Below are 27471 nucleotides of genomic sequence, written 5' to 3'. Positions count from 1 at the left end.
AATTAAAAATTCCAGGGGGACTTCCCTGGTGGCGCAGTGGTTAAGAATCCGCCTGCCAATGCAGGGGACACGGGTTCGATCCTGGTCTGGGAAGATGCCACATGTCGTGGAGCAACTAAGCCCGTGCACCACAACTACTGAGCCTGCGCTCTAGAGCCCATGGGCCACAACTACTGAAGCCCGTGAGCCACAACTACTGAAGCCTGCACTCCTAGAGCCCATGCTCCGCAACAAGAGAAGCCACCGCAATGAGAAGCCTGTGCACTGCAATGAAGACCCAACACAGCCAAAAAAAAAAAAAAAAAAAAAAAAAAAATTCCAGTGACCCGGTCATTGGGGGGGGTCCCACACTTTAGTGAGTTTAATTTCCTGGAGTTCTACTAGGTTCTCTCAGTGAATATCAGAGAAAAATTCTCTCGTGCGTCCAGCAGAAGAAGGGTAAAAGGAACCACTTTGAAATATTCCAGAGCATTCTGTTCTTAACAAAGTCTGCCTGCAGAAGAAACTATTTAATCAGAGCCTAACCTGCTGGGGTATTATCAGTCAAACTGACCTGAAAAAAGGGAAATACCCAATTCCAGCCTGCTCTAGCCATCCTGTCCCAACTAAAGGGGGGATGCAGGGGCATTGAGAAACACATGTGAAGCTCACAGCTCAGAGGTACAGGCACACTAAAAGACTGAGACGTAATCACACGACTACAGAATGCTTCTATTCCCTGACCCATTACCACCACGTTTTTTTTTTTCTGTTATACATTTTCTAGCAGATGCTTTTGTTTTTTTTAAATTTTATTGAAGTATAGTTGATTTACAATGTTGTGTTAATTTCTGCTGTACAGCAAAGTGACTCAGTTATATATATATATTCTTTTTCATATTCTTTTCCATTATGGTTTATCACAGGATATTGAATATAGTTCCCTGTGCTATAATGTAGTACCCTGTTGTTTATCCATCCTATATACAATAGGATTGCATCTGCTAAGACCAAACTCCCAACACTTCCCTCCCTCACACCCCCATCTCCCTTGACAACCACAAGTCTGTTCTCTATGTTTGTACCATCACATTATTAAAGGACTATTTACAAGATCCCTTTTACCCAGCATATCACATGCCTAGCGATCAAGAAAAAATTATAAGACACACTAAAAGACCAAAAAATACACTCATCAAAATCAGACTCAGATATTGGAATTACAAACAATTATGGAATTAAAAACAATTATGGTTAATATGCTAATGGCTCTAATGGATACAGTAGACAGCTTCCAAGAACAGATGGGCAATATAAACAGAGACTGAAATCCTAAGAAAGAACCAAAAAGAAATGCCAGAGATCAAAAACACTGAAACAGAAATGAAGAAAGACTTTGATGGACTTACTGGTAGATTGGATATAGCCGAGGAAAGAATCTGAGCTTAAGGATATCTCAACAGAAAGCTCTAAGCCTGATGTATGGGAGGGGAGTTTGGATACATGTATATGTATGGCTGATTCCCTTTGCTGTGCACCTGAAACAATCACAACATTGTTAATCTGCTATACTCCAGTATAAAATAAAAAGTTAAAAAAAACCCAAACCTTTAAATATACTTCTTGGGGGAAAAAAAGAAAGTTCTAAGGTTGAAAAGCAAAGAGAAAAAAGACTAGAAGGAAAACACAACAGAATATCCATGAACTATGGGACACCTACAAAAGGTTTAACGTATGTGTAATAGGAATACAAAAAAGAGAGGAACAAGAGAAAGGAACAGAATATTGAAAGCAATATTTATTGAGAATTTCCCTAAATGAATAGCAGGCACCAAACCACAAATCCAGGAAGTTCAAAGAACATCAAGTGGGATAAACATCAAAAAACCTTGTACCTAGGCATATCATTTTCAAACTACAGAAAATCAAAGATAAAGAAAAAATCCTGAAAGAAGCCAGAAGAGAAAAACAACTTACCTACGGAAGAGCAAAGATAAGAATTACATCTGACTTTTCCTCAGAAACCATGCAAGCAACAGGAAAGCAGAGTGAAATATTTGAAGTGTTGAAAGAAAAAATGCCTACCAACCTAGAATTCTGTGCCTACAAAATTATCCTTCAAAAGCGAAGGTGAAAGGAAAACTTTCTCAGGCAACCAAAGTGGACTTGGGTTAGTTGTAATATATCACAAATTCTAGGGCAACCACTGAAAAAGGTAAAAAATATATATATAACACTGATATGTTATGAAAAGAGTGGCTATATCAACATCTGATAAAATAGACCTTAAGACAAGGACTAGTACAAGAATTAATAAAGATCACTGACGTTTCATAATGATAAAATATATCAGTATATAGCAAATATAAATATCTGTGTATGTGGTTAATAAAAGAGCTTTTAGATACATGAAACATAAACTGATAGAACTAAAAGAAGTAAACAAATCCACAATCACATTTGGAGATTTTCATACCCTTTTCTCAGTAACTGAAAGAACCAGTCACAAAAATCAGTAACTATAGAAGACCTGAATGGCACAATCAACCACCTTGTCCTAAATGACGTTTATAGATTACTCATGCAGCAACTGCAAAATAAACCTTCTTTTCAAGTGCATATGGAATGTACAAGACTGACCATGTTGCTAAGTCATAAAACAAGTCTCAATAAATTTAAAGATTGCAACCTTATGTACACACTCATATGGGCAAATGGTTTTTGATAAGGTACCAAAGCAATTCAATGGGCAAAAGAATAAACAGTGCTAGAACAACTGGATCCCCACACGTAGTAATAAGTAAATGAAACTCAACCCCTACATCTCAAGCCATACAAAAAGAAAATTAGTTTTGAGACAGATCACAGACCCACAAATAAAATCTAAAATTTCAAAGTTTATAGAAGAAAACCGAGAGAATGTCCTTGCCACCTGGGAGAAGGCAGACGTTTCTTTAACACAGGAAACAATCATCATAAAATTTAAGTTGGTAAGTTAAACTCCATCAAAATTTAAAACCCCTGCCATCAAAAGACACCATATAGGGACTTCCCTGGTGGCCCAGTAGTTAAGAATCCACCTACCAATGCAGGGAACATGGGTTCGATCCCTGGTTTGGGAAGATCCCACATATCATGGAACAACTAAGCCCGTGCACCACAACTACTGAGCCCGTGTGCCACAACTACTGAAGCCCGCGTGCCTAGAGCCCGTGCTCTGCAACAAGAGAAGCCACCGCACCACAACGAAGAGTAGCCCCCACTTGCCGCAACTAGAGAAAGCCTGCGAACAGCGACAAAGACACAATGCAGCCAAAAAAAAGGCACCATACAGGCAAGTCACAGGCTGGGAGAAAATATTCACAAAACATGTCTGACAAAGGACTCATATCCAGAACACATAAAGAACTCCAGAGAATTCCCGGCAGTCCAGTGGTTAGGACTCTGCCCTCTCACTGCTGAGGCCCCAGGTTCAACCCCTGGTTGGGGAACTAAATCCCATAAGCTGCACAGCACGGCCAAAAAAACAAAACAAAACAAAACACAAACACAAAGAAACAGAACATATAAAGAACTCCAAAACTCAGTAATAAAAAATATAAAGAAGCCAATAAAAAACAGACAAAAGACTTGAACAAAAACTTCATTAGTTAAATGGGCAATGAACACATGCAAGATTGCACCAACATCATTAGTCATTAGAGAAAATTAAACCCATATTGAGATATCACTATATACAACAGCTAAAATTTAAAAGACTGACAACATCAAATGTTGGTGAGAATATGGAGCAAGTGTAACATTACTGGTGGGAACAAGAAAATATTTTAGAAAAAGTTTTGGCAGTTTCTTATCAAGTTCAAATATACCTGCTCCTTGACACAGCAATTCTACTCCTGGAGATTTATCCATGAATATTTAAATATATGTCCACAAAAAGACTTGTTTTGCAAATGGTTGTAGCCAGCTAAGATGCCCTCTCTTAGATAACGGTCTAGAAAAGCCTATCTTAATGGTGTCTTAATATTCCTAAAATGTTTCATAAAAGGCTGAAGATTTTTAATAGTGCAAGATTTATTATTTGGTATTTTATTTTATTTTACCTTATCTTATTTTTATTGTTTGGCTGCACCATGCAACATGCGGGATCTAGTTCCCCAACCAGGGACCAAACCTGTGACCCCTGAGGTGCAAGTGAGGAGTCCCAACCACTGGACCGCCAGGGAATTCCCTTATTTGGTATTTTAAACACACAGATTTATAGCTGAGTACAAAATAATAATGCCTAATACTTTAATATGTTGCATTTAATATACTGTTGGCATAAGCTGATATGATTCATGAAATAAACCATTTTCCTTAGCTTTAAATATTTAAAATATCTACCAAAAAGTAGAATGAGCTGATAAAAAAGAAGTCATAGAAGCCTTATTTATGATACCCTCAAATTGAAACAACTCAAATGTTCATCAGTAGTACAATGGATTATGGGCAATTACAATACACTCATACAATGGACAACTACTCAGCAATAAAAAAGGAAACAATTTCTAATAATCATAGGATCATGAATAAATCAGATATATATTATGCTGAGTAAAAGAAGCCAGGCACCAAAGAGTATGATTTCATTTTGATGAAGTTCTAGAATGGACAAAACTAATCTAAGGTGAAAATATCAGAATAGTGGTTACCTAAGGGCTGGAGCTGTTAACAAGGAAATCTCTAGTTAGATGGAAATGTTCTCTATCTTGGGAGGATGTGAGTTACATGAGGTTAACTATTGTCAAAAATGCACAATTAAGATTTGTGCCTTTTGAAATATGTAAATTTTCCGCTAAAAAATAAAGAACTCAAATAGGGTATCAATAGGAAAATTTTGGTGATATAAATCCAAGTCTCCTTACCCGAAAGGATTACCAGTAATCTATTCATACTTCTATTATTTCCTAACATCTGGACAAAGGCATACGTGTAAAGTTGATATTATACCCCACATACTCCTATGTTCGATCTTGCACCAAACTGGTGCATAAAAAATAAATAAATAAAAATGATCACAAATATCCAAACCAAGAATACAAGATTCATTTTAGACAACCACAGGAATCCAACCTATCTAGGAGATATCAACTTCCCACTCCCTGTTATTTTCCTAGGTTGGAGAGAGCAAGGCAGACAAGGGAAATTCCTATATATTGAAGGCCACAGTGATAATACACAGCATTGAAATTTTATTTCTAGGTATCTCCCTTGGAAAATACTGAAACGGGTATAAAAAGAGATGTGTACAAATAGGTACACAATGTTCTTTGTGGCTGCAGTCTGCTACAGAAAAAAAAATCCTAAAATTTACCGATTTCTAATTTCATTAATAGGGCAATCAAATAAATCATGGCCTGTCCTTACTATGGAAATACAGCAGTTAAAAGAATGATATAGATTTATATATACTGACTGGGAAAGATCTCTAAGACAAATTGTTTCATGAAAAAAAGCCACATTTACAATACATACAGTATAATTTCATTCATGTGTCACATTCATAATTAGAGGTAACCAATATTATTTAAACTAACACAGCATTCATTTCAATCTCTGGACCACTCATGTTAAAAAGAAACAGTCTTAGGAACTTCCCTGGTGGCGCAGTGGTTAAGAATCCACCTGCCAATGCAGGGGACACGGGTTCGAGCCCTGGTCCGGCAAGATCCCACATGCCACAGAGCAGCTAAGCCTGTGTGCCACAACTGAGCCTGCGCTCTAGAGCCCATGAGCCACAACTACTGAGCCCACATGCCGCAACTACTGAAGCCCGCGCACCTAGAGCCTGTGCTCTGCAATGAGAAGCCACCTCAATGAGAAGCCCGCGCATCGCAACGAAGAGTAGCCCCTGCTCGCCGCAGCTAGAGAAAGCCCGCACGCAATGAAGACCCAACACGGCCAAAAAATAAAAACCAGTCTTAAAATAGAACTCTCCTAAAAAGAGATGAAGTGTTCAAGTTTTTTAAAAAGCAAGAAACTAACAAACAACTCTTCTTACTAGAAATAAGTGGTTCTTCCATATTAGAGCTTTATATTTCCGAACAGAAAAGGAATGAAACCATCTCTATCCCTCTGCTTAAGATATTTATTACTCATGGCTCAGTAATGTATTTTAAGACTGAGTATTCAGCTTAAAAAATCTTACATACAAAAATTCCTTATAGTTCCCCAAGTGCTTTTATACACATTATCTCATTTTATCCTAACAACTCTGTGAGAGAGGAAGAATAATCCCCAAACCCTGAAGATCACTGAAAACACTTCTAATGTTCATCCACTTCCAAGTTTGCACTCTTCCAGACATAGGAGAATTACACTTCCCTGTCCTGTTTTGCAGTTGGACAGAGGCCTTCTAACTAGTTCTAGCTAAAGGGATGTAGGCATGGTCGTCATTTCTGAGCCAGAGCAATTTATTTGCTGTGCAAGACCCTCCTCTTCCCTTGCTGTGGTGAACCCTAAAAACATTAAGTTTATGGAGATGTTACATGGTATGAAGTAACTACCTAGAGTAGAACCCTCCACTCATCACCCCCACTGATCTGAATTGGTCACACAGTCTGAATAATAAATGTATTTTGGATATTTAAAGTCTCTGAGATTGTAGGGTTGTTTGTTATTTTTAGCATAACCTTATCCATCATTATTGACAGAATCGGAGTTAAAAAAAGTTAAACAAGCAAAACTGTTTAATAAAGTTTATAATAAAGCATCATAAAGTACTATCTGGAAACATATGCTAAGAATATTCCTAACTGATGGCAGCATAACTCCCAACCCCAAATTCTGGTAATCTATAACATTCACGCAGTAGTTTTTAAATGTTAAAAAAAGAATGTTTTTAATTTAACGATACAACAAAAACAATGGAACTAAATCTAACTTAGTTTAAGTTAAAATGTAAACCACACACCAAAGTATGATTTCATATTTTACTAGCATTTTATTTTTCTTAATGGTTATTGAGATGTCAAAATATGCATAGCTATGATCAACATCAACACTAAGATGACTGCCCCTAATAACAATCACCTCACAGGGGCAGGACAGGAATAAAGACGCAGATGTAGAGAATGGACTTGAGGACATGGGGAGAGGGAAGGGTAAGCTGGGACGAAGTGAGAGAGTGGCATGGACTTATATATACTACCAAATGGAAAACAGATAGCTAGTGGGAAGCAGCTGCATAGCACAGAGAGATCAGCTCAGTGCTTTGTGACCACCTAGAGGGGTGGGATAGGGAGGGTGGGAGGGAGAGGCAAGACGGAGGAGATATGGGGATATATGTATATGTATAGCTGATTCACTTCATTATAAAGCAGAAACTAACACCATTGTAAAGCAATTATATTCCAATAAAGATGTTAAAAAAACACAGAAAAACAACCACCTCTATTTAGAAAGAAATAACAAGTGACAGGTTTGACTACATTTTTCCTAATAGAGAACTAAGTACAGACAAATACAAACATTAGCCCACTGCCTGAAAACACAGCTTTTTCTGACTTCACAGAGGCTTCAGAGAGATAATTTGGGACGTACACAATTTTAGAAACAATGAACAAATTACAGAAAACCTAATTCCCTTCACAGATTACTTTTCTAAGTACTAAACATAAAAGACTCCTGAATATCATTTTTTCTGGTTAAAGAAAACCTCCACCCTATAGACATAAGTCACCTTTATCCTGAAAGGTCTAGTTTACAAACTCTCCCAGAATTCCAACAACCATATTTCATCTTTCCAAGTAATAGACTCCACTGTCATTTTATCAGGGTCCTGGGTTTCATGGGAACACCTACTTTTAAACATAAGACATTCATCCTCAGGACCCCAGCATGGCCATTTACTAAGAGTTTACTATGTACCAAGTATTGTGGAAAGCACTACACAAGGGACCTCATTTACCTTCCCAACAACTGTGTGATAAAGAATTTGGCTGACCTTTGTCTAGGGTTCCTAGGAGGCAACCTGTAAATCCTCGAAATTTCCCATGTGATAGAAGTGTCTTTGCTAGTCATGCTCCCACCCCTCCCCCACATATCTGAAAGTTTATACTAATGAGATAACTTAGAGTGGAGGTTGGCCATATCAGAAAAACCAACCACGTAATTAGAGGGCTGGGGTTTTCAGGCACATAATATTAGCCCCACCTCTGGGAAGGGAAGTGGAGCTGGATATTGAATCATGTGGGCAATGATTCAATTAATCATGCCTGTATAATGAAACCCCAATAAAAACTCTGGACACCTAAGCTTGGGTGAGCTTCCCTGGTTGGCAATACTCTGTGTGTTGTCAAGCATTAATGTGCCAGGAGGATAATAACATGTCACTGAGGACAACAAAAACTTTGCACTTGGAAATCTTGCCCTTTGGCTGGTTCTGATTTGTGTCTTTTTGCTATGATAACACTTTAATCATAAGTGCAGCATTTTCCTGAGTTGTGAGTTGTTCTAGTGAATTATGCAACCTCAAGTAGTCTATGGAGATGCCTGAAATTTGTAGCCAGCTGATGAGAATTGAGGATGACTCTGGGGATCCCCAAACTTGCAGCTGTATTTTAGACAGTCTTGTGGAAGTCTGGGCCCTTAACCTGGAGTTGGCCAACTTCAAGTCACAACAAAGTTTAGAAATATCCTCTAAGAGTCTGGTTCAAACTTGAGTCCTAGTGGGGCCATCATATATTATATCCCTCTCCCCCATTCCAGGCTACTTGTCTGTCCAAGTGCAGGTCCCCAGATACTGCTTTCTTTCTTCAATAGTTCAGGGAATTGGCCAATCTGCCTCTTCTTTCTGGCTGCCACAGCCTATCCTCTGCTCCCTGGTTTCTTCCCCTCATAAGGCTGGCTGAAAGACATTTTCCAATCTCTTCCATCATAACTATAGCAGTTTCTGTTGTTTGTCCTCCACTCTGCCTTTCCTCCTCCAACTAGCGTATTATATCTCCTTTTCATTTTGTAAGTTTTTGCTACTGGCTGTTAAAAGCAAATAAAAGCATGCATCCTTCGACCCAGAAATTCTACTTCTAGGAATGTATCCTGTGTATATACTTCTACACGTGCACAAAGACAAACACAAAGTATAATAATGCAGTATTATTTATAGTCCCAGAAACAACCTAAATGTCTACTAATAGAAGACAAGTAGGTAAAGAACAGAACATCCATACAAGAGAATAATAACCGGCCATTAAAAAGATAAGACAAAGTCAGCTCTCTCTCTATATGTTATATAACAATCTGAAGGACAAATTTTAAATGAAATAAGCAAGATGAAAACAGTTTATGTGGTATGCTAGCATTTATTGAAAAAAGTATAAATGTTTGGATCTAGATATTCATATGATATCTAGATGAATACACAAGAAACTAGTTAACAGTGGTCACTTCTGGATAAGGGAACAGGGGAATTAAGGGATGAGTGGGAGAAGGTACCTTTCATGGCATATACTTTTGTACCTCTTGAGAGACATAACCAAAAATTTGCCTATTATACTAGTTTTTCAAGTCAATTTTTAAAAAGCAGTGGCTAATGCTGTTCTTGGTATTCTCTATCCTTAATAAATGTATCCTTGTGACCCTTTAGATGATGTCATGAAAATGAAAATTCTCTCCTCAAACCATGAGGCAATCCCCTTACCCAAGTGCCTTCCTTTTCATTAATTCTATATATCCTCTAAATATACAGTTAGAGTCCCAGGATAGGTATGAATGGATTAACCTATACCTCCACGCTCTAGTGAAATTATTTTATATCTCAAAGAAACTCCAGACTAACACATCCAAGTCCAAACTCCACCATGCACATACAGGAAAACTCTGCTGAGATCATCCCTGACTTGGTTTCATCCACAAATCCTTTAGGCACACTTAATCTTCAAGTACAGGCAAACAGCTTTTCAGTGCGCCACTTTCACTGAGGGTGATATACTCCTCCTCCCGTCATCCCACCTCCACTCCTCCAAACTCCCAAAAGCCTATTCCATGAACACTGTTGAAAACATAATTCTTCCTACTTCTTCTTCTAGTAATGGAAGCTCTTAGAACTCTGTCAATTTAATCAAGGCCTTCCTACAAAGCGTTTTATAAATCATGAGGTTGAACTAGATCTATTGCTCCAAACACCAATAAGGGACTCAAAGAGGTTTCTGTATAGACAAAAAACTAGATCTAACAGCCTTGATGTCAATGTCAAGATTTTGTTAAATAGAGAAAGGAAAATTTAGCCCAGTATAGCTAACATATTCCCTTTTCTATGTATGTCTACGTATGTGTATGTTTAAGATAGCCCCATATGTGGGCATGTATATGCATAGAAAATTTCTGGAAGGACACATAAAAGCATGTTAACAATGATCAGTTCTGCGAAACAGGGGTAGACAGTCATAAAGGGAGACAGAGCACTTTCCTCTCCATCTTCTACCCTTGTATACTTAATTCTCAACAAGAAAAAAACAAAAACAAAAAAACCTCAACGTAGTAGCAGTAAGTACATATAGCACCCAGATCATGGTTTCTAACTAACATTCCCAACTAAAAGGAAATTCCCTGCATAAATGGCTGATTCTACATATGGTTCAGAGTAAGTACAAAGTGAGGTGTGGACCTCTTACACCAGAAAGCAAAGAGGCACTCAAAAACTAATAAAGGCATGTGAAAAGGACAAAGAAGCTAGTGTGATGGGGCTCTCAAAGGCCAAATGTAGGATAATTCGAACATCAAAAAGAATCACTGTAACCATCAAGAAAAGCAAGGAAGTGATAATTACAAGAGTCAAGGTAGGAGCTAATTATGGGGGAGGAAGAAAGTACACAACGGGTTTCTGGAATGCTGGTGATGTTCTATATCTTGACCTGGAAAATAATTATATAATGTTTGTTTATAATAATTTATTAAAACACATATATTTGTTGTAGAAACTAACACACATATATACATATATATAATACTGATATTTCATAATTTGAAAGCAAAAATGTAAGGTTTCAGGAAAAAAAAAGTCAAGTAAAAACAAGGAAAGAAAGAAAATGACAATATCTTACCTGCAAGAGTATGTAGGTTCTCCCACTTTAAAAACACGACCACAAAGATGAGAAGGTTTGTTTGTTTGTTCAAGCTTTGAAAATCCCAACTCAGGATCTTCACCACAAAGGTACCATTCCATTGGTCCCAACAAAACTTGGTGTGCCAACATGTCTTCTTTCTGTGGAAAAGGGTTGGGACCCCTGCAGTAGATTTTGGGTACATAGTGAGCCAAATGCTGGTTCACTTCTCTAGTGAGGTCAGTTGCTTGCAGCCATTTCTTTAAAAAAGAAAAAAGAAAAAATAGTTTTAAACAAGGTCAATAAACTGCTTATTTGAATAAACATACTCTATTTTCTTTTAGGTGCAAAAATAGTGATGAATCTTATAGATTATTTTATTGACATTCATCACTGCATGTCTTCTTTCCAAAAAAGGATAAAACTCAATTTAGAATTTTACTAAAATGCCCAGTATAGGGCTTCCCTGGTGGCGCAGTGGTTGAGTCCGCCTGCTCATGCAGGGGACACGGGTTCGTGCCCCGGTCCGGGAAGATCCCACATGTTGCGGAGCGGCTGGGCCCATGAGCCATGGCCGCTGAGCCTGCGCGTCCGGAGCCTGTGCTCCGCAACGGGAGAGGCCACAACAGTGAAAGGCCCGCGTACCGCAAAAAAAAAAAAAAAAAAAGTCCAGTATTTAAAAATTCTACTTAAACTGAAAGTAAAGTGAAACGAGCCCATCTCCTCAAAATGACTCTTGAAGCAACCTTCTGTAGGCAATACAGGAAAATGACCACAACATATCATCTTATAAGACAGTAGCCATTGAGCCCATCTGACTTCCTTTCTAATTTCTAATGCTTTGCTCAAGTGATATTCTGATTGTGATTTGCATTCTCCTGTCGGTTTGCTGACAGGAAGAGCATACAGTGAACATGAACAGCCAATACACTAATTCTATTTCTCAATGATTATAAAGGACACATCAGTCTCTTATGAATGTCAGTCCACAAGAGAGTCTGTTATATCGATTATATCTTTATTCCCTGATCAACCTCTCTATAAGCCCTTTCTCCTTTGCTCTCCCTGTTAAAAACGTTTTAAAAAGTCACTTTTCCCTGTCCCCAAACTTTCATGTCCTACTACCTGTGATAATTATATTTAGATATCTAATAGATACTGTAATATTGTAATTTATGATAAGAAAAACATATTTGGTCTTCTCATTCCTAGCACAGAGCTCCTAAAACTCTTCAAATTTCCTAAGTGATAAGTGAGATAAAAGTGAAAGGAATGTCTTTTGTTATTCATAACAAGCCCCCTTCAATCAGACCTGAGTTGATATTACTAAGGTGACTTTTGGAAAGCCCCTAAGGATGGGAAGCTAGTTGCCAGAGGAACTAGCCACATGATTAGTAGGGTGGAACTTACAGCCTCCACCCCAACCAACTTCAGGGAAGGGAGAGGTGCTGGAGGTGGAGTTAAGCATTAATGACCAATCATTTGATCATCATGCCTATGGAGGCACAAAGCCTCCATAAAACTCCAAAAATGTCGGGGTTCAGAGATCTCCTTGGTTGATGAACACGCAGAGGTGTTGGCACGCCCAGAGAGGGCATGGAAGCTCCACACCCCTTCCCACATACCTTGCTCTATTCCATCTGGCTGTTCCTGAGTTGTATCATTTTATAATAAACAAGTAATCTAGTAAATAAACTGTTTCCCTGAGTTCTGTGAGCCATTCTAGAAAATTATCGAACCCAAAGAGGGGGTCATGGGAACCCCCTAATTTGCAACATAAGTTGTGGGTAACCTGAGGACCCACTGCTTGTGATTGGCATCTGCAATGGTGAAGCGGGGCAGCCTTGTGGGACTGAGCTCTTAATCTGTGGGATCTGATGCTAACTGCAGGTGTACAGTGTCAGAACTGACTGAGTTGTAGGACACCCAACTGGTGTCTGCTGAGAACGAGAGAACTGCCTGGTGTGGGAAAACCCCCTCACACACATACGTTTGGCGGCCGGAAGTATTGATGTGAGAGTAAAAAGAAAAGGAAGAAACAGTTTTTCCTTTCAGACACCAACTCAATATGTCCAAAATTGAACTCATGATCTCCCACACCACAAAAAACACCCTGCTATTTTCTCCATTTCTCTATTTTAGACACCAGCATCTACCCACGTATCCAAACCAGAAAAACTCAGAAATCTTTTTTCCTCACCCCAACATCCAATTAGTCATCATGTCTTGTCTATTAGGCCTCCTAAGTATCTGTTGAATCCATCCATTTCTTTCTCTCCATCTCCGGTGGCACTACTTCCACTACCCTAGTCCAAACTCCCCACTCCTGTCTTTTGCAAGGATTAGTGCAACTGTGTCCTAACTAGTAATCCCCACTAGTCTGGTCCCTCTACAGTCCATTTTTCCAACCTCACTACCAGAGTGTTTCTTGCAAAATGCCAATCTGATCATGTCATTCAGCTTCCCCTTCCATTTAGTATCAAATCAAGTCCACTGACATGGTTTACAACAGTGGTCCCCAAACGTTTTCGCACCAGGGACTGATTTAACGGAAGACAATTTTTCCACAGATGGGGGGTGGGGGGGTGGTTCAGACGGTAAATGCTAGGGAGCGGCAGATGAAGCTTCGCTGGCTCGCCTGCTGCTCACCTCCTGCTGTGCAGCCCGTCCCCTAACAAGCTGCAGACCACTACCGGTCCTCGGCCCGGGGGGTTGGGGACCCCTGGTTTACAAGGTCCTTTGCCTTGTATCATACTTTCCAGTTTCCTCCTCCTGATCAGTATTGCTCCTCTCTTTCTGCTTTACAGGGCTGTTATCTACTCATTCTTCAGATCTCAGTTTATGTTTCACTTTCTCTAAGATGTCTTCTTAGCCCATTCCTCACCCCCATCTCCTGTTCCCCTACCCACCATGTCTAAAACAGAACCAAGCCCCAGTGGGCAGTTAGTAAAATCCATTAACTGAATGACTATAAATATGTATACACTACTGACTATCACTTAACACTGACATTACAGAAAGATGTTTGGCTTTAATGGAACGTGTCTTCAATGGATGCAGAAATAAAGCAGATCCAGGCCTGCAGGTTCTTAAAAAACAAACCAAATAAGCCCTATATAGGAGTCCTTCAAACCACCTCCTTTCTTTTCCCTTTCTATTTCCTTAAGTCGTAAGACTTTCCCCTATATTCTGTCGTTTATTTATTCCTGCCTCCCATGCTAATTCCATCTATGTGTTTATTTGTCCTCCAAATAAATAATTTATTTAGTTACAAATTATGTAATTAAGACCTGCTCATTTTGGCTCTAAACCAAGTGAAAATTTGAAATCAGAAAATATGAAACAACTCACTTCTACAAAAATGCTGTTAACTCATAAGTCCAATGTTTACCTATAGATTAAAACCTAAATTTCAAATGGCATCCTTGTTAAAAAAGAGTTTATGAAGATTGGGATTGACACCTATACACTATTGATACTGTGTATAAAATAGACAACTAATGAGAACATACTGTATAGCACAGGGAACTCTACTAATGCACTGTGGTGACCTAAATGGGAAGGAAATCCAAAAAAGAGTGGATATATGTATATATATAGCGGATTCATTTTGCTGTACAGTTGAAACTAACACAACATTGTAAAGCAGCTATACTCCAAAAAAAAATCAATTAAAAAAAAGGTTTACGTTTACATGATGTCTAACACTGTTAAGAGTATAAGGTCTTCTTTTTAACTATTACTTGCACAATCTTCAGCTCACTTCCTTCCTTTGAAAAAATAACATATATAGAGAGATTTTACATATTCATGAGGTGATATATACTACCTTTCTAGTCAATTTCACATTTTAGAGAACTTTTCCTAAAAATGTAAAAATCTCGTTCATAAGTTAAGGGGCTGGATGGAAGCTTATAACAGTGAAAAACTTTTCACCCCGGAAGTGAAACAACCCTTTCTAAATGTTACTAATTTTGCTGTGTTTGCTTTATGCAAGTAGGAAAGAGACTAAATTACTCTTAAAACAGTACTTCTGGGGAGACAATCCCATAGGTTTAAGGATTGTTCAAGTGATGCCTAACACTGTAATACAAGAGTATAAGGTCTTACAAGGAGAAGTGGAGAAGTGGCTCCAAATCAAAATTATACACACACACACATTAAGTTCAGTAATTATAAAACAAACGAGAAAAAAAAAAGATAGTTAACAGTAAAAGACAGAGTCAACCAAAGAGCAAAAAAAAATCTAATTCTTTGAGCTAAAAAACATGTTTTTGGCCACATCAAAGGGGTTTTCACCCATTGTCAGCAAACTTTAATTCAAAATGTAAATGAAGGCAGTCAAATTATCCTAAGCAATTTATTGTTTATGGATGAAAAATTAAGCATTAAGATTCAAGAATTCACCACCACAATCCTAGAAAACTATGCTTCAATTTTAATTTACAACACATTTAAAGGTTTTATTTTAACAGCAATTTTTTGTTTTATATTTTATGTTCCCATTTCTCTTAAAATTTCACTTTTGCAGAATTTTAATCCAGGGAGGATAAAGGGTGATGCTTTCTAAAAGAAATTATGTTGTCTTGTGGCTCCAACAACACTGATGGGTCAAATCTGTTCATAGATTTCTTAAACAAAAAATTCAGAAACTAATATCAGCTTCTGGTTAAGAAAAAAAAATCAGCTGCCTTATACAAAATATATTATTAGTAAAACAAGCATTTCACTCTAAATATCTTTTATTATATATTATTATAAGTTATTAACAAGACACAAAAGTCTATTTCAAGAAAGGCAGGCATACGCTCCATTTAAAACCACCTAATAGGACTTCCCTGGTGGCACGGTGGTTAAGAATCCGCCTGCCAATGCAGGGGACATGGGTTCAAGCCCTGGTCTGGGAAGATCCCACGTGCCACAGAGCACATAGAGTGCACCACAGCTAATGAGCCTCCGCTCTAGAGCCCGTGAACCACAACCACTGAGCCCGTGTGCCACAACTACTGAAGCCCACATGTCTAGAGCCCATGCTCCGCAACAAGAGAAGCCACCGCAATGAGAAGCCCACACACCACAACGAAGAGTAGACCCCACTCACCACCAACTAGAGAAAGCCCACGCGCAAAACAAAACAAACAAACAAAAAAACACCTGATTTGGGATTTTAACTTTATTAAATTTAAACACTTAATATACAAAGCAAGACACCTTTACATGAAAAAATCTATACCAGAAATACAGAATTAGTGGTTAGCGACACTATAGATTAAAAAAAAAAAAGTTGTGAAGAGAAAATGAGTAGGAGGAAAAAATTTCTGGCTGCGTTCACGTATTTCTCAAAAGAAAGAAAACCTATAGCTTTTCATATCAGATCTCAGTAACATAAGCTAACTGTAACTGTTTCTTCAACATGAAGAATTACTGACATTTCTAATTTGGTTGCATGTTAATCTGTCCTTATTTCAGACACTTGTGGCTGTCACACTAATGTGCACACCAGAGTAATAAGCACTATCTTATTAGAAGTCCTCAATAACAGAAGTAGAGAAACTGTCAACTCATTCCACTAAAGTAAACATGTTATGACAATGTTTGCAGGAGCTCTCCTTTTTCTGAAAGCTAATTTCAGCCTTGGGATAGAGAGCAAGTATAATAAACACAAAAAATCAAAGAATCCCTAGGGGTTCATCTTTTATCACAGTATCTAATTATTATTCTATGCCAAATTAAAATTGTATTCTATTTAAGCACATTTGATTTTGCTTTCGAACAAGGATAACCAACATGTAAGTTAACTACAAAACAACAATCTAAAACAACAATCGCTAGGGCCGAAATGGAGCTTTCGGGACTATACTAAGAAAAATTTAAAACAAATCATATTAAGAGTTCTAGAAATGAAGTAAAAACATTCACAAATCAAAATAATACAGAAACTCAGTAATAAAAAACAAGAGAATCTTATTTTAAAATAGGCAAAAAACAAAACAAAAAAATAGGCAAAAGATCTGAATTGACGCTTCCAAAGAAGATATACAAATAGCCAATAAGCTTATGAAAAGATGTTCCACATCATGAGTCATGAGGGAAATATTGATACAAGTAAAAACTACAAGGAGATCCCACTTTACACCTAACAGAATGGCTATAATAATAAAGACAGACAATTAACTAATGCTGGCAAGGACGTGAAAAAACCCACTGAAAACTTCACATCTGCTAGTGGGAAGGTAAAATGATGCAGCCATTTTAGTCTAGCAATTCCTGACCTAGCAATTTCACTCCTGGGTATATGCCCAAGAGAAATGAAAACATATGTCCCCACAAAAAATTGTACAGAAATGTTCATCATAGCACAATTCATAATATCCACAAAGTAGAAATAATCCAAACATCCATCAACGGATGAATGGATAAATAAAATACGGTATATCCACGTAATGGACTATCATTTGGCAGTAAAAAGGAATGAAGTATTGATGATACATGCTGCAACATGGACGAACCTTAAAAACTTATGCTAAGTGAAAGAAGCCAGTCACAAAAGACAACATATTACATGATTCCGTTTATATGAAATTTCCAGAATAGACAAATCTATGGAGACAAAGAAATAGGTCAGCAGTGGGCCTAGAGTTTGGGAGGTTAGGAGAAAATGGGGAGTGTATAGCTAATGGATATAGGATTTCTTTTTTGAGGTGATGAAAATGTTCTAAAATTGATTGTGGTGAGGGCTGCACAACTCTGCATATACTAAAAACCACTGACTTGAATTGTAAGATATGTGAATTTTATATAAAACTTGAAAATTTTAAGGCAAAAAGTAACCAATATAGGTATAATACTCTACATAAGACTTCTATAATGAATATGTATTTCTTTCAGATTTGGGGAAAAACAATATATGTACTTCTTAAATCATAATCATCCACTGGAACATATAATCAAATCTGTGGAGCATGTGTAGATAGACTCAAGAAGTGTTGGGGAAGTCATACTTGTAGAATCAACTCTATCAAGGAAAAGAAAAAACTACAACAGAGGGCCACTTTAATATCCTAGACTTAAAATTATTGAAGTGAGTACTTAAATACTTTTATTTGTGAGGCATTCTAGTAAGAATAGATGGGATCATAAAAAGTCCTTCCTCCTCATAATACAAATAAGAAAAGCAAGTGTGTAAATAAATTGTGCAAAAAATGCCACTAGTCGTTATTAAGTAACTTTAGATGGATGTGATCCCAACAAATTACCAGCAACAGAGGTCTAAAGGCTGTAATAACTGCTTTGCTTGTTTACCCTCTCTAAAATTTACTTTTACCAGAGAAAACTTTATTAATTCATTTTAATTTTTTAAAAATTATTTATTTATTTTTTTGGCTGCGTTGGGTCTTAGTTGCAGCAGACGGGATCTTTGTCGCAGCATGCAGGATATTTAGTTGCAGCATGCGAACTCTTAGTTGCAGCATGTGGGATCTACTTCCCTGACCCGGGGATTGAAACTGGGCCACCTGCATCGGGAGCGCTGAGTCTTAACCACTGGACCACCAGGGAAGTCCCCCAATTAATTTTAATTTGTGATAAATGGCTGGGCTGGGGCCTAAGCTGAAAGAACAGTAAAGTGTTATGCTGTTTTAATCAAATACAAACAATAAACTCCTCACAAAGTAAGGGCAAATTATACTGCTGGAAGAATCTTGTATTTTAATATTAGATGAAATCTTCAAGAAATTTTGTTGGCCTTCAGACTAAATTTTTTTTTTAATCTTATTGTTCAGAAAGTCATTTAAAAGTAAACAGAGCAAAGGGACTTCCCTGGTGGTCCAGCGCTTAAGACTCCGTGCTCCCAATGCAGGGGGTCTGGGTTTGATCCCTGGTCAGAGAATTAGATTAAGCCTGCCACAACTAAAGACCTGGCACAGCCTACTAAATAAATAATTTTAAAGAGAAGAGTAAACAGAGCAAAACTAAAATGTAGCTCAGACCGTGAACTTCACAAACTCGAATTAAGTCCAAATTTATAAATTTTGACTGCATTTTCCTTAATTTCCCCCACTACATCTGAGAATTTCACTACACAAGGACTAGGAGCATTGCTCTCTAGCATCAGTTTTATAACTAGTTTCCTCAGGAACCTCAACAAACTGGAGAAGCTCTAATCACTTGATAGCTTGCACTTTTATTTGTTTATTTTAATTTTTATTCTATATTGGAGTACAGTCCATTAACAATGTTAGTTTCAGGTGTATGGCAGCTTGCACTTTTAGAACTGGAAAAACAGAGTACATAGCCTCTATCACTGGGTCAACAGACAAAATCTGGTGGGAGTAAAAAAAATTTTTTTGAGGTAAATAACAGATTAGCTATCAATCTAGATACTGATAAGAGCACATGGATAGGGAATAGTTGTCATTACTATTTTACTGTTTACTTTGAACGCTGCTTTCGTTTTTTTTCAAACCTCTTGATAAATGAAAAGGCAGATGGGGGAAATCCTTGGGTTGTTGCAATACTAGGCGGAAAGTAAATGAAAACAGAACTAGACTAAACAAGTTGGTTTAAAAACAAACAAACAAACAAAGATGCATCATTCAACAATGTATTTCTTTAAAACTTTCACCTCTACTCCTGACTTATTTCCACTAAGACTTTGATGTCCTCATCAATTCACCCAAAATAACTCCTCACTAACCAAGAGCCCCACAGCGCCCCACTAGAATTTTGTTCCTAACATTCAGATTGTTGACTTGTGCTCAAAGGTCACTCCCTTCCTATCAGCTTTTTAAATTGGAGGCCCTAGAGGTGGGGCCTCAGCTGTTTTGGCCCATTCAGAATCATTCTGGACAATCTGTTCTAGGGGGTGTTCCCTGTCCTTGAGGAAAGATACCATCGAGTTTTATTAATTATTTTACAACTCGGCTACTTATACAGCATATTCGTATTACAGTTTAAGTACAAGACTAGGTTTGAATGCTTTAAGTTTGAGGCATAACTGCTCCCACTATGCTGTGACCAAACCTCACATTATTAGCTTCCATTTACTGAGAGCTGCTCTCTCAAAGTTATATAACGTTTGTTCTCCATCCAACTACCCCCAACTCCTAGACAAATTATTGTTTTAATCTCCCAGTCTCCACTACCACTTTCTCACACTCAGCATGTCAAGACACTACTTTCCGCACATTCACCAACGTTGTAGACTGACCAAACCGGTACGAAAACGCACTGAAGGGGTAAAGAGGGTGAACAGTGTCGCTGGCATCCTTTGGTGCCTAGGGCGGTCCCAGAAACAAAATAAGGTAGCAGGTTTCAGAGGAGGAGGCAAAGGAATCAGGAAGACAAAGTACCCCAAAAACCAGGAAGCGTCTTTCCCTCCCATCTTCTAAGAGTTGACATAAAGGGCAAAGGCCCTGCCTGTGCTGGGGACTTACTGGGAGCGTGGGGAAAAGCAGAAATAATGGAAGAGCGAAAGGGAACGTGAGGGTGGCTGGTGCACCCAGCAGCCCTGCGGGCTACTCGTGGATAAAGAAGGAAGGAGAGGGGTTAAGATCTGGGGCCTCCCCAGGCCGTTACCCACAAGGCGAGGCCGGCGGGGCCAGCGCGGTCGTCACCCCAAGTCAGGGCCCGGCCGCTCCGGGATTTCCAGTAATCTGTTCCTCCCCCAGGGCGCGGCCTGCGACGGCCGGACGTCCCCGCCCGGGTCTCGGCACTCACCCCCGCGGTCTCCTCGGCCGAACATTCCAGCAAACTCCGGTCTAGGCCCTGCACCTCGGGCTCCAGCTCCGACGCCATCTTCCCTCCTTCGCCTCCCCAGCGCTGGCGCCGCTACCGCCGCCCCGAGGGCCGCGGCCTCGCCACAGTCCCGGCGGCCGAGACCGCCACCGCTGCCCCGGGCGGTCGGTCCCGAGCCGCCCAGGCGGCCGCGGGTGTAAAAGACGGAGAGTAGCGTGAGGTGAGCCGGGCAGAAGGGACGGCGCCTCCTGCGCTCCCTCCCGGGCTCTGCGCCCAGAGTCAAGTCACTGCCTCGTCCCTGCCCCGGGGAAGGACACAGAGAACCCGGGCCTGGCACTCTTGCCCGCTTCTACCGCGTCCCGCTCCGGGAAAGGGGCAACAACACCCAAAAGGCGAAGCAGAGCACTCTGGGAACTGTAGTCGTCCTCCGCACGGCCAGGGAAAAGGTGGAGCCCTTACAAGGAGGCCCCAGGATGGCATTGTGGGAGTTGTAGTCCATCTCCTCCTAAGAGCGTGGGCAAAAGGCAGATAAGCAAGCGGGCGGGGCTTTTGTGCCCAGCAAGAATCATAGACTAAGTGGCGAGAAGCGCCCACCAGGGAAGAGGCAGAAGCGCGAGATCGTGTATGGTACTGAGTTTTATTCCCTTAACACCCTTTGTTCATTTTTGTATCCCCAGAGCTTAGAACAGTGCTTGGAGCGTGGCAGAACTCGAGTACTTTTCAAAGCCTGGCATATGTACGAACGCAAATACTTGTCGAATGAATGAATTACGTTCTATCCCTATTGTGTTATGGCCCTGTCATCCATCAACCCCTCATTCTTTAGACTGGTAACCGAGGTGTACATTTCTCAGGTTTTTGAAGGTTTTTTTGTTTGTTTGGTTGGGTTTTTTTTGTGGTACGCGGGCCTCTCACTGTTGTGGCCTCTCCCGTTGCGGAGCACAGGCTCCGGACGCGCAGGCTCAGCGGCCATGGCTCACGGGCCCAGCCACTCCGCGGCATGTGGGATCTTCCCGGACCGGGGCACGAACCCGCGTCCCCTGCATCGGTAGGCGGACTCTCAACCACTGCGCCACCAGGGAAGCCCCCTGAAGGTTTTAAAACATGTTAAAATGGTGTTAAAGGAAACGTTTCCAAGTGATTTAGATATGACCGTTTATTAAAATTTATAACAAATCTTGCTGCAGAGGAGGAGTCTACCAAGCCAATTCAAAGGTTTACCCTTGATAGGGACATTTTATAGAAATAAATAATCATTGTTAGATTAGATACAAAAGAAAATTAAGTTTGGGTAGAGGAAATTAGGCTCTTGACTGATAGTTGGGTGAGTGGATTTCTTAGAACAAGTCTCCAATTCCTTTAGAGTTATCAGAAAATTGCTTAACATTTTATTAGGCATGCTGATTTATTCCCACAAAGAAATTGTGAATTACATTAGGCAAAAAAAATTCTGATCCAATCCAGGTTTGGGACATGTTTTTGTTGTTGTTATTGTTGTTAACAAAAGTATAATATTAACCAAGTTTTTTTTTTTTAAGGAAATAAAAATTACCCATCATCCCACAGTCCAAATAAGCCTTGTCATCACTTTTAAAAATAAAACTAATATATGTATAAGATTAGAACTTCAAGCTCAATGGAAATATTCAATATTTTTAAAGGAAAAAAATTAAAACTATGCCTCTTACCCCAAGTCCCTCTCCCCAAAGAAAAGCCTTTTTAATACTTTCTTATGATTCTATCCAGAAAAAAAAAGTATGCATCTATCTGCATAGATATCTAGAATGAGAGATCTTGAAATGTTCTTCTATATGTTACTTTCTTCTTTGCCCAACTTCCTTGCACTGATGCACTCCCTAGTCAGAGTCAACCTGGAGGAAAACTGGGGTTGTTACAACCCAGAAGCAAAGATAATGCTTCTTTAAGAGTCCTAATATAGAATTAAAGCCATTAAAATACATTGTAAAGAAATTTTTATTATTTTTTATTATTTTTGGATTGATTTTAATGTTCTTTTTTCGAATTCTTGAGTTGGATGTTTGCTATTAACCATTCTCTTTTTTTTCAGTATGTACATCTAGGCAGTGGTTTTCAAACTTGAGCATGTATCAGAATTACCTAGAGGTCTTGATAAAATACAGGTTTCTGGACCCCACTCTCAGAATTTCTGATTCAATAGGTTTTGGGTGGAGACTGGAAATGGCATTTCTGTCAAGTTCCTGGTCGTTCTGTGAGCCTGGGCACCAACTTCAAGAATCACAGATTTATTAACGCAGTACATTTCCATTATATAATGCTTTAATTACATTACACAAATTTGGGTATGTAGTGTTTTCATTATCATTCTTTAGTATGTTTTAAAATTTTCATATGTGTATGGCATTGTGATCTTTTCTTTTCTTTTTCATATACATGACTCATTTATTTTGCAACTGGAAGTTTATACCTCTTAATCTCCCTCACTTTTTTCTTTCCTCCTCCCACCTGCTCCTCTATGGCAACCACCTGTTTTTTCTCTGTACCTATAGCACTGTTTCTGTTTTGTTATATTTGTTCATTTGTTTTGCTTTTTAGATTCACATATAAGTGAAATCATGCAGTATTTATTTTATTCTGTCTGACATATTTTTCATAGCATAAAACCCTCTAGGACCACCCATGTTGTCACAGATGGCAAGATTCCATTCCTTTTTTGTGGCTGAGTAATATTCCATTGTATATATGTACTACATCTTCTTGATCCGTTATTGATAGGTGCTTAGGTTGCTTCCATATCTTGGCTATTGTAAATAATGCTGCAATGAACATAGGAGGGCATATATATTTTCTAATTAGTGTTTTCATTTTCTTCAGATAAAAACAGAGGAGTGGAATTTCTGGATCGTATGGTAGTTCTATTTTTAATTTTTTGAGGAATCTCCATACTGTTTTCCATAGTGACTGCACCAATTTACCTTCCCACCAACAGTGCATGAGGGTTCCCTTTTCTCCACCTCCTGTTATTTATTGTCTTTTTGATAATAGCCATTCTGACAGGGAAGAGGTGTTATCTCATTGTGGTTTGTTTTTTTTTTTAATTTTATTTTTGGCTGCACTGGGTCTTCATTGTTGCACACGGGCTTTCTCTAGTTGCGGCAAGCAGGGGCTCCTCTTCGTTGTGGTGAGCAGGCTTCTCATTGTGGTGGCTACTCTTGTTGCAGAGCATGGGCTCTAGGTGCACAGGCTTCAGTAGTTGTGGCGTGTGGGCTTCAGTAGTTGTGGCTCACGGGTTCTAGGGGCTCAGTAGTTGTGGCACACGAGCTTAGTTGCTCCGCAACACGTGTGATCTTCCTGGACCAGGGCTCAAACCCATGTCCCCTGCACTGGCAGGCGGATTCTTAACCACTGCGCCACCGGGGAAGCCCCACTCATTGTGGTTTTGATTTGCATTTCCCTGATGATTAGTGATGCTGAACATCTTTTCATGTGCCTGTTGGCCATCTATTTGTCTTCTTTGGAAGAATGTCTGTTGAGATCCTCTGCCCATTTTTTAATCAGGTTGTTTGTTTTTCAGATGTTGAGCTGTCTAAGTTCTTTGTATATTATATTTTAGATTTTAACCCCTTATCAGATATATCATTTGCAAATGTCTTCTCCCATTCAGTAAGTGGCCTTTTCACTTCGTTGATAGTTTCCTCTGCTGAGCAAAAGCTTTTTAGTTTGAGGTAGTCCAATTTGTTTATTTTTGCTTTTGTTTCTCTTGCCTGAGGAGACATATCCAAAAAAATATTACTAAGATCAATGTCAAGGAGCTTACTGTCTATGTTTCTTCTAGAAGTTTTATGGTTTCAGGTCTTACATTTAAGTCTTTAATCCATTCTGAGTTTATTTTTGTGCATGGTGTGAGAGGGTAGTCCAGTTTGGTTCTTTTGCATGTAGCTGTCCAGTTTTCCCAACACCATTTACTGAAGAGGCTGTCTTTTCCCTATTGTATATTCCTGCCTTCCTTGTCATAGATTAATTGCCCATATAATGTGGGTTCATTTCTGGGCTATCTGTTCTGTTCCATTGATCTGTGTGTCTGTTTTTGTGCCAGTACCACAATGGTTTGATAGTTTAGTTTGAAATCAGGGAGCATGATAACTCCAGTTTTGTTCTTCTTTCTCAAGATTGTTTTGTCTATGTGGAGTCTTTTGTGTTTACATACAAATTTTAGAACTATGTATTCTAGTTCTGTGAAAAATGTCATTGGTATTTTGATAGGGATTGTATTGAATCTGTTGATTGCCTTGGGTAGTATGGTCATTTTAACAAAATTAATTCTTTCAATCCATGAACACAGTGTATCTTTCTGTCTGTATCACCTTCAATTTCTCTCGTTAGTGTCTTATAGTTTCCCAAGGACAGGTCTTTTACCTCCTTAGTTAGATTTATTCCTAGATATTTTATTCTTTTTGACAGGATTATAACTGGGATTGTTTTCTTAATTTCTCTTTCTGATAGTTCACTGCTAGTGTATAGAAATGCAACAGATTTCTGTATGTTAATTTTGTATCCTGCAACTTTACTGAATTCATTGATAAGTTCTAGTAGTTTTTTGTGGCATCTTTGGGATTTTCTACATATAGTATCATGTCATCTGCAAACAGTGACAGTTTTACTTCTTCCTTTCCAGTTTGGATTCCTTTTCTTTTTCTTGTCTGATTGCTGTGGCTAGGACTTCCAATACTATGTTGAATAAAAGTGGTGATAGTTGACATCCTTGTCTTGTTCCTGATCTTAGAGGAAATTCCTTCAGCTTTTCACCATTCAGTATGATGTTAGTTATGGGCTTATCATATATGGCCTTTGTTACGTTGAGGTATGTTCCCTATATACCCATTTTCTGGATAATTTTAATCATAAATGGATGTTGAATTTTGACAAAGGTTCCTCTGCATCTATTGAGATGATCATATGGTTTTTATTCTTCAATTTGTTAATGTGATGTATCACACTGATTTGCAGGTATTGAACCACCCTTGCATCCCTGGGATAAATCCCACTTGATCATGGTCCCTTTAATGTATTGTTGAATTTGGTTTGCTAAAATTCTGTTGAGTATTTTTTTAAAATTTATTTATTTTTGGCTGAATTGGGTCTTCGTTGCTGCTCTAGTTGCGGCGAGTAGGGGCTACTCCTCGCTGCGGTGCGTGGGCTTCTCATTGCAGTGACTTCCCTTGTTGCAGAGCATGGGCTCTAGGTGTGTGGGCTCCAGAGTGCAGGCTTAGTAGCTGTGGCGCACGGCCTTAGTTGCTCCGCGGCACATGGGATCTTCCTGGACCAGGGATTGAACCCATGTCCCCTGCATTGGCAGGCAGATTCTTAACCACTATGCCACCAGAGAAGTCCATGTAATTTTCTTTTTGTTGTGATATCTTTGTCTGGTTTTGGTATCAGGGTGATGCTGGCCTCATAGAATGAGTTTGGAAGCCCTCCTTCCTCTGCAGTTTTTTGGAATAGTTTGAGAAGGATAGGTGCTAACTCTTCTCTAAATGTTTGGCATAATTCACCTGTAAAGCCATCTAGTCCTGGACCTTTGTTTATTGGGAGATTTTTTTTAAAAATTTATTTATTTTTGCTGTGTTGGGTCTTCGTTTCTGTGCGAGGGCTTTCTCTAGTTGTGGCAAGTGGGGACCACTCTTCATTGCTGTGCGCGGGCCTCTCACTGTCGTGGCCTCTCTTGTTGCGGAGCACAGGCTCCAGACGTGCAGGCTCAGTAGTTGTGGCTCATGGGCCTAGTTGCTCCGCGGCATGTGGGATCTTCCCAGACCAGGGCTCGAACCCGTGTCCCCTGCATTAGCAGGCAGATTCTCAACCATTGTGCCACCAGGGAAGCCCTGGGAGATTTTTTTTTAATTTTTATTTTATATTAGAGTATAGTTGATTAACAATGGTGTGTTAGTTTCAGGTGTACAGCAGAGTGATTCATTTATACATATATGTGTATCTAGTCTTTTTCAAATTCTTTTTGTTGGGAGTTTTTTTTTTTATTACATTCAATTTCATTACTGTTCATATTTTCTATTTCTTCCTGGTTCAGTCTTAGGAGATTGTACATTTCTAGGAATTTGTCCATTTCTTCTAGGTTGTCCATCTTATTGGCTATAGTTTTTCATGGTAGTCTCTCATGATCCTTTATATTTCTGTGGTGTTCATTTAATTTCTCCTTTTTCATTTCAGATTTTATTGATTTGGTCCCTCTTGCTTTTTCTTTTGATGAGTCTGGCTAAAGATTTATCAATTTTGGTTATCTTTTCAAAGAACCAGCATTTAGTTTCATTGATCTTTTCTATTGGGCTTTTTTAGTCTCTATGTCATTTATTTCTGCTCTGATCTTTATGATTTCCTTCCTTCTACTAACTTTGGGTTTTGTTTGTTCTTCTTTCTATAGTTCCTTTAGGTGTAAGGTTAGGTTGCTTATTTGAGATTTGTCTTGTTTCCTGAGGTAAGCTTGTATCGCTATACACTTTCCTCTTAGAACTGCTTTTGCTGTGTCACATAGGTTCTTGATTGTCATGTTTTCATTTTTATTTGTCTCTAGGTATTTTTTGATTTCTTCAGTGATCCATTAGTTGTTTAGTAACATAATTTTTAGCCTCCACGTGTTTGTGTTTTTTGTAGTTTTTTTCTGGCAGTTGATTTCTAGTCTCAT

General features: G+C 38.9%; 2 protein-coding genes across 9 annotated transcripts in view; one reads left to right on the top strand and one right to left on the bottom strand.

The window, feature by feature from the left end:
- The window catches only part of UBR2 (ubiquitin protein ligase E3 component n-recognin 2), a 113538-nt gene extending 92422 nt beyond the window's left edge, over positions 1 to 21116 (bottom strand). For 6 of the 8 annotated variants that reach the window (XM_007120313.4, XM_007120312.4, XM_028479129.2 and 3 more), the window contains exons 1-2: positions 20781 to 20990; positions 11064 to 11323 (exon numbers count right to left, since the gene is read on the bottom strand). In XM_007120313.4, coding sequence (XP_007120375.1) covers positions 11064 to 11323; positions 20781 to 20858 — 338 coding nt within the window. In that variant the 5' untranslated portion in view covers positions 20859 to 20990. Of the gene's footprint in view, positions 1 to 11063; positions 11324 to 20780 lie in introns of all 8 variants that reach the window. The other 2 variants (XM_007120318.4, XM_055079777.1) reach the window with 2 other exon arrangements.
- A 148-nt stretch (positions 21117 to 21264) lies between these two features.
- Positions 21265 to 27471, top strand: part of TRERF1 (transcriptional regulating factor 1) — a 309743-nt gene continuing 303536 nt past the window's right edge. The window contains exon 1 of the mRNA XM_028479519.2: positions 21265 to 21425. The gene's annotated coding sequence lies outside the window, so the exon portion shown is untranslated. The remainder of the gene's footprint in view (positions 21426 to 27471) is intronic.

The sequence above is a fragment of the Physeter macrocephalus genome, chromosome 18 (assembly GCF_002837175.3).
Source record: "Physeter macrocephalus isolate SW-GA chromosome 18, ASM283717v5, whole genome shotgun sequence".
In the NCBI taxonomy this organism is placed as follows: Eukaryota; Metazoa; Chordata; class Mammalia; order Artiodactyla; family Physeteridae; genus Physeter; species Physeter macrocephalus.
The sequence above is the reverse complement of the archived record's forward strand: the minus strand, read 5'-3'. Positions and strand labels throughout refer to the sequence as shown.